An 8,464-nucleotide genomic window follows, 5' to 3' on the forward strand; every position below is an offset into this window, starting at 1 on the left:
GTTGCGCCCGGCCTGGCGGCATGCCTACTCGTAAGCGCGGGGAGATTTTTAGGGGGCAAAACGGGGCACGGGGGGGGGGGACAATGGGGGCGTGGGTGCCATTTGGATCCCGGCCCAACGTCAAAGCTGCCAGCGGTGCTCTTGTGCCAGATCGGCTGACACAAAGAGGGCAAGTCGGTGCTCATCTGGGCCAGAGTCCAGTCCTACTTGGGTCGGTAGAGGATTGTGGAGGGAGGGTGAGAGGGGAGGCATCGTAGGCACACGTCTGACCAAAGCTTTTATTCGAGGAGGGGGCCTCAACGGACAAAATGACACAAGGACCGGCTGTTTCTCTGGAGGGGCGCCCTGGCATCTGGGATTCTTTTCACAAAGCAACGGCTCAGCGCTGCAAAGTGAGAACTGGGGAGGTGAAGCTCGCAGGAAGTACAACTGCGCTTCATAACATCATGGATCCTCTTTACACCCCAGTCATTGTTGATCAAATTTAACTTCTGCACAGTTTGGCCCCTCACGCACGGCTTGTTTTTCGTAGGAAGCTTCGGCTACGGCGAGCAAGCCTCCTGCCCTCTCACTTCCATAACTCATTAACCAAGAGCTCGGAACAAAGCGCCCTCACCTTTGATACTCGCTTGGCAAGAGGAGTGCAGCCGAGGCAAAGACTCAAAATCCGAAAACAGGAAGAGAAATCACCTCCTTCACTTCCTTGTATGCTCGCGCCAGCAGAAAACCTGCAACCACAAACATAACTTTGCTACTACAGCCTCAAAGAACAGCCTCCAGCTGTACTTTTGTATTTACGATCCACGGGATGCCACTTTACAGCAACTTTTTCGTATTGCAATACATCACAGTCACTACAATGTGTTTTAATCAGGATTTTTCACATAGAAAGACCAAACCCAAAATAAAACCAAGTGAAACTAGTTGCCTTCAAAACTCACCTTCTTCGGCACGCGTGGGAAAGAGGATGCTCTGGTCAGGTGAGAGCCTTTCGGCTTACATGTGAAATGCAATATACGAAAGGAAACACATCGAATGCACCATTTCCACTGTGAAAGATGATGGCAGTAGCACACTGCAAAAACGGATCTAAAAATAAGTCAAATGTTCTTAAAGTTAGTGTATTTATTCTTTAATTGAGCAGGTAAATAAGATGATCTGATGAATGAGTATTTCTACCCCTAAAATAAGATAATTAGACATCCTGCACTTTAAATGAGATGATGGGGATGAATTGTTCCTATTTTAAGTGCAAAAATCTTATTCAATTGGCAAATCATCTTATTTACCTGCTCAAATCAAGGACAAATACACAAATTTTAAGAACATTTTACTTATTTCTAGTTCCATTTTTGCAGTGCATGCAGCAAGGATGAATTTTTCTTTGTTTGCTTTTTTCCCCAGCTAAATATAGGACAAGCCCTGAAGAAAACCCATTAGTGGAAGCAAAAGACTTGAGATAGGGTCAAAGGTTCTTCCTCCAGGACAAATAAAACTTAAAAATACAGTCAGAATTACTGGGGAATAGTTTAAAACGAGGGTTTTCAACCCCAGTCTGTGAGACCTATTGCCCTGGATCTTCAGCTCAGGCCTGGTGATGCAGACCCTTAGATCCAGACTTGAACATTGGATCAAAAGATCTTTGTCACCATTTCCTTAAAGTGAAACTAAAATATTAACTAGATTTATCACACAGAGTGAGATATTTCAACCTTTTATGGCTGTAACTTTGATGATCATGACTTCCAGGTAACGGAAACCAAAAGAGCTCATGAGCAAGGCATTGTCTGTTCATCTGAAGAAAATCAGGTCCGGTTATCTTTATTGATTGGGTGTTGACCTATGTTACTCATACACTATCAGACACTCAGTCTGGGACTTTGGATGATTCAGGACAAAAGGACAGTGTGTCTGCGGCCGTTATTTTTTACAACGAGAAAGCAGTAAAGAGTCGGCGTGGGACGTGCAAGACGTTGGTACGAGCAACATGCTGCACAGAACGCCAACCCGAACCCACTACCACATCAGTTTCCCCCCCTGACATTTATTTTCACAACAGGCAGAAGCATTAACGCTCCCTGGGCTAACCCATAAAACTGAGATGCGTTTACTGTTTAGACAGGCTGGGAATCATCCCCACCATGTTTGTTGCCATTGAGGCAGCCTCCTGGCGCTGGTATCGCCGTATCAAAGTCGCGTCGCAACTTCTCCATTCTCGCCGGCACTAAAATAATCTCTTATATGACTTCTTGTAACACTCAAAACGATGGGGTGATGTTTGTTGATTCGAACGGGCCGGTTCTGGTCACTTGCTTCCAAAAACAGCGGGTGCAATATTAACTGAGAGGAAGTGGAAGTCCTTCTCCTTTTGAGCTGACCGAGAACACAAAAGGTCTTTTCATAAAAGCCACATGCGCAGCGTTGAAAGGCCTGCTGGGGGATTCGGGAGGCCCGAGAAACCGAGCTTCAATCTTGGCTTCAGTCAGGATCGGCAAGGAGTCACATTTTAAACTGCAGATCCATTTTCTGAACTTCTATAAAAAGGGTACTGAATCTCATGGTTATGTTGATTTCTGTTGGGAACCGGAGCAGGGTCGAAGGTCAGGCTGTGATCTGGGAGGTCTGAATAATTCAAGAGATTTTGATTCCCACACTGATCACGACAGCAATCTCTTTGGAGGTCCCTCAGGGAGTGGAAGCCCCTTTTACAACTTCCTCAAAATCCACATCCTTATTCAAGCCACCGAAAGAGAACAGTACCTAATTTTCATGTAGATTTTAATAGTAGTATGATGAGTCCCCCCCCCCCAAAAAAAGAGAAGGAGCTGTTCAAGACGCAACAAAATTCCACAAATGTCAGAGGAACTGTTGAATCCAACTTTCTGCTGTCTGGATTGTCATTGCTTGTCCTTGACGTTCCTCAGAGGGAATCTGCTTTTGCTTAACGAAAATAAACCTGCCTCATTTTTCCTCTGTAGTCAACACAAAGAGCCTGCACCCCTTCTCACAGTGTGCAGTGTTTTTAAAATCACACAACGCACTGTCTTGGCAACCGTCGTATTTCAGTGCATACATTTTTAGCATCCTGTTGTGATCTAAAAAGCTTCATAAATGTCAGAGTGAGGTGAAAATAGCTCCCCCCCCCTCCCACCACCCCCACCAAGAAAAACAAATCTGCATTTTCACGGTTAAAATCTCTCGGTTCCTGTGAGAACGCGTGCATAGGTCTTTAGGTTAAAATTCAGGGTTCCGTGTGTTTCTGCATGCACAATAATCTGTTTCGTTTCATTCGATTAATCCAGAAAAAAATACATTTATAGGACCAAAATCAAGGGCCTGTCCCAGAGTAACTACAGCCGCCTGAAGAGAAACTCTGCTTATACAATTATCAAATGGCTACACAACTTTGAGCTTAGAGAAATTAAGCTTTTTTCCACTGCTAAAGTTTCAGAGTAATATATTAAACATGGATTTTGCCTTTGCCGTTAGCTTAGCTTAATGAGAGAAACAAATTATGATAGTTTTTTAAAAGATGACCATAATAATAGGCGAGGCAAAACAGCATTTTCCCTTTAAACATTGTCCAATATGTATTGTCATTATCTTGGAAATATCTTTTTGGGTCCATGTTTGGTCATTAAATGAAAACAGCTTCCATACAGGTGTCATTAGCTTGCTAGCTAGCTAGCTAGCTAGCAATTGATATATGATCTGCGTTTCCAGTGAATTCTGAATCACTAGTTTGACAAAACTTTAACAACTTCTTCAGTCTTGATCTTTATAATGTATCTGACAATCCCCACCCCACTATTTTATTTATTAATTGCAGTTAATAGCACGTTATGCTAATGTTAAAGAACTGCGACAATGCTAACATTTCGAATTGCAGCATCTCATACCAAGGTGATGCTGTCATTAGGCAAGAGGTGGGTTAGATCCTGGACTGGTCACCAGTCCATCACAGGAAAAAAAATCATGCACACACTCGTGCCTAATTTGGAGGGAGACTAATTAATTAAGTTAAGTTGTGTTTTTGGAGGCACAGGGAGAAAAAACAAAGTCCATGCAGAATTTTCTCTCTTCTTACTTCCATTTTAAACCCACAAATAGCAAATGTTCTACGCAAGAAGTTCCTCATTACATAACAATTTATGTGTCTAAGTACTTATGATGAATTAATGATTGGAATAATTATATTTCACAATCTAATGTGTGATGTAAATTAATTGTATGTATTTTATTAAGGTTTTGCAATAAACAATATTTCCTGACTGTACCATCACGCTAGCTTGAACTGGTCAGCTTTTGCAACAGCTTATTTAGGCTCATTTAAGTATTTGTTTGTTGTGCATCTCTTATGTGCAGTGAAAATAAAAAGAAAAACTGCAACTGTACTAAATGGTGAAGGAGACAAATGGCAAACAATTGACAAAAACTGTTCGTTTTTTTTATTTTAACAAATACCAGCTGTCGACTGCTGCATATTTGCAGCTGTAGTAATCATTTTGGCTGCATGGACACACCGAGGATCATCTCTGTAAACAACTTTTCCATCTTTGTATTGAATTTAGTGTTAATTACTTCAGCCTACTTGTCCCACTTTGTCCTGCGAGGATGCCACATAGCTGCTGTTGACACTGTCCAGCTAGCCCTGGCCTCGAGTGACTCACTGCTATGAAAACAAGCATTATCGCCTCCAACCTGACCTTGCCAGCAGATATGAAAAAAAAAAAAAAAAAAAACGAAAGACGACGGCAAACAAATAGGAACGGTGATGTTATGTGTACCGTGGCTGCCGCGTCGCCTGCAAACGCCAACAATCATTAAGTGCGAAACGTATTTCAGGCTAGCATGAGTCATTAAAGTGTTTGGTGATAACATCGTCGTACATTTCAGACACCAGCGATGTGTTGTGACACGACCCCTTGAGAAACAATGTTTGAGCAATATCCATATGATGTAACATGATTAGCAAGTTTAACCATGAGAAACAATAAGATGGAGTGAGCAGTGAGTTAGGCTATAGTGTAGTACACTGCAAAAACAGACCTAAAAATAAGTAAAATGTTCTTAAAATTTGGGGTTTTGTCCTTGATTTGAGCAGGTAAACAATATTATCTGCCAATGGAATGAGTATGTTGACCCCTAAAATAAGATAATTATAAATCCTGCACCTGAAATAAGACGATGGAGATGAGTTGTTTCTATTTTAAGTGCAAAAATCGTATTCAATTGCCAGATCATCTTATTTAGATGCTCAAATCAAGGACAGATAGACTCATTTTAAGAAAATATTTTTCCAATTCTAGTTTATTTTTAGTTCCGCTTTTGTAGTGCAGTGTAGTATCTGTAAGATTAACCTCAGGGCCTCAGGCAGTAAAACATACATTTCATGCTTCTCATGTATGCAATAGTAAATCTTCCTTCGGGTCATGTACAGAGAACAGAGGGGTACTGTTAGAAAGTAACAGACGCTGGCGTTCATTTATCAGAGCGGCTCCACCCTGATAACGCAGAAACTGGCAACTCTACCGAGAACCAGCCTTCATTCCTGGTTTAATGTGCAAGCAGCGGCAGCAGCAGCGGCGTGAGGCAAGAGCCCTGCAGTTTTCAGTAATTACAGCACGAGGAGCGCAGCTAAACCAGGACAGCCCGGGCAGGAAAAATAAAAAAATAGATACACGGTCCTTTCTGAATCTAAATCGTCAATCAGCACTTGTGCAACATTAACTGAATATATGTCCTGAGGTGTTTCACCTGCGTGGTGTGCACAGCCAAACGCCATGGAGACTGTGCAGAAGATCAGGGTTATAAATCTGCTCCTGCAACGCGAGGCGGCGGTGCGTTCACCCATCAACCTGTCTATGGCATCCATCAGTCCGTTGCATCGCGGCATTCATCCACTGACACATCCATCTGTTCGGTCCGTCCACCCATCAGCCCATCCATGCATGCAGAAGTCACGCTTCTGGGATTCTTTGAGACGTAGGTGCAGGACCCTAATTCAGAAAAAGAGGTTTGGCAAGAAGGTTTACTTAGAAAAACAGCACAGCAAGAACTATGGTATGGCAGGTAAGGTAAAGTAAACCCCTCCTGTTCTAAACTGATCCGGGTCACAGGAACCAGGTGAGTTCAATCAGCAGAACGCACGGCAGCTGAGCGGTGGCTTGATCTGGGGACAAGGGGATTCTGAAGGACTCCATGAACAGAAGCCAACACAAATGGAATGAGTAAAATGTGTAAAGAGTGTAAAGCCTGACACAAGGGAACAAACTCGAAAATAAGGGCGAAACAAGGCCGGCCCTTGTCGTGATATCTTTCAACACGTTGCACTGAGTGGGCCTCCAAACCTCGCCATTCCTGTTTAAACGTGAACTCTGAAATGCTGGCTGGGACTTGTCCAGAGGGTGTGTCAGATAACCAAACCACTGCGAACCAAAGAACAATTACCATTATGTTGTCAATAAATGTTTTTGATTCAGCGGGGCTTGAGGGAAAGCGGCAAATTTGTATCACTGACAGATTCAACACTTTTTTTTACCCAGTGCACACATCACCACCCCGAGAAGCTGGAGAAGGCAGACATGTTCAGAAGATTTATACAGATGGATCCCAACAAACCAGAGTATCGGCAAAAAGTGCATTAATCTCAATAATTTCTTACCAAAAGGAAACCTGGTTTGAGGATTTCTGAACGACAGAGGGAAACGTTTCAGGCTGTGATTTCCATTAATTATCATCACCATAACTTAAAGTCAATGGATATCCATTGTTTTTTAAAGAACAATATACATGACCGTTTTCCAACACAGTTCTTCCTTCCACTCAACTTTCTATGAACTTATATACAGCTTCTTTAGCAATGGCCTTTGTAGCTCATCCTCCTTGTAGAAAGTGTCAAAGACGTCCGTGAGGGCAGCAATCATTGGCCTTATCGTCATACTCCACATTTCACTGGCTTTAACTCATATTCATCAAAATTACGTGGGACATTTCCCCCATTGTATAGCATCTATATAGTAAGTAGTAGTATTTTTAAATGATAGCAGAGTTTACTGAGCTCCACCTGTGAAAGGCGATCCATCTAACAGGGCTAAAGACGTTGCCTCTCAGTGCATCAGATCAGGACATTGTTATCACACAACACTGGGGAGCTTTAAGGAAATCCTGCCTCTCTCTGGAAATCGCTCCTCATTACGAAGCGCCAGCCTGGTTGGGAACATCTGAGGCCGGAGTGGGCGCTTTGTTTCCAGACGAGCTGGGGACGCTTCCTTCTGACCGTCCGCCCCACGCTGCTGCGCTGCATGTCACTCCCTGGCTGATTAGGGAAAACCTGAATGAGGTCAAGGCATGGCAAAGCTTGTTATTACCAACGGGCAGTAATTAAGCAGCTCTCTCCCGGGATTACCCGGCTAATTAACGCTCACGATCAACATTCTTGGAGCCAGGGAATCCGGCTCGGTGTCACTGCTGCTGCAGCGCTCTTTGAAATTCACAAAGCTGTTATGTTTGTCTTCTTTTTTCTTCTTCTTCTTCATATTGCTTGTGTTTATTTATTTTTTTTGCTGGCAAGCGCTTCGCAAACGTATCAAGAGTGCCAGGACGCGTTCACGCCGGGCCTGTAAACCTCGTTAGTCTGTTGTTGTGCGGATTTGCTCCCAGCTTTGTTCTGACTCTGCTCTCGCACCTGGACTTGTGAAAAAAAAAAACCCAGACATTTGGTCGTAGCCTCGAAACGTGTCCGAGGGAAAAAAAAAAAGTCAACAGAGCAGACAATTTGTTTTTTTAAAGCATGGTTTGACTTATCGAAGGAGAATAGCTAGTAGTATGTGAAAAAAAGTGATGTAAAACTAAATCTGGAGGTGGTAGCGTGACCCTAAATGGGCCGTTGGCGCTCAGAAACCCTCCAATGGGGCTCAATTAAAGCAATTATGTGAACTAGAGTTGGCCAAAAGACAGACCAAATCAGACCCTCGTATTTTTGATTTACCCAGCCCGTCTCGGTGTGATGTTAGCATTAATATTAGCATTAGCATGAAACCATTTCACGGCGCTTGTGTGAAAACACTACCAAGAGGAGGCTGCTCATCCAACCTGAGTCTGAGCAGAAGTTTTCCTCCGTGAGTGGCTAAAAGAGAAACCAAAAGTGCAGAGCCTCCACCGCTGCTGCGGCGTCTTCGGCGAGGAGGAAGAGGAGGTGCAGGGAGGGCCTGAGCCGTGGCTTCTGAGCCAGACTGGGCTCTTTTTTGGTCCATCATCACTCCCCAGAGCTTACATTTTTCCTCTCAACAAGTCAAAGTGAGTCGGGGTGAGCTCTGCTGTCTCCGCGGCCGCATCGATTCCTGGGCGACGCTGTTGGCTAATACGTTTACAAGCAAGCGATGGGGAATATTGTGCAGACAGCATTGACCGGGGGCTCCACCTGGGGCCAGACTAATAGAGCATGTCCAGGATAATCAAGCCC

The 8,464-nt window shown here is 43.7% G+C and overlaps 1 protein-coding gene across 2 annotated transcripts in view; it reads right to left on the minus strand.

Annotated features, from left to right (window-relative positions):
- The window catches only part of LOC105917423 (transcription elongation factor A N-terminal and central domain-containing protein), a 42,750-nt gene extending 36,950 nt beyond the window's left edge, over positions 1 to 5,800 (minus strand). The window contains exon 1 of one of the 2 annotated variants that reach the window (XM_036128359.1): positions 5,758 to 5,800. In XM_036128359.1, coding sequence (XP_035984252.1) covers positions 5,758 to 5,785 — 28 coding nt within the window. In that variant the 5' untranslated portion in view covers positions 5,786 to 5,800. The remainder of the gene's footprint in view (positions 1 to 5,757) is intronic. The other variant, XM_036128360.1, reaches the window with a different exon arrangement.
- Positions 5,801 to 8,464: the final 2,664 nt, after the last annotated feature.

Source organism: Fundulus heteroclitus, chromosome 24 (assembly GCF_011125445.2).
Source record: "Fundulus heteroclitus isolate FHET01 chromosome 24, MU-UCD_Fhet_4.1, whole genome shotgun sequence".
Lineage (NCBI taxonomy): Eukaryota > Metazoa > Chordata > Actinopteri > Cyprinodontiformes > Fundulidae > Fundulus > Fundulus heteroclitus.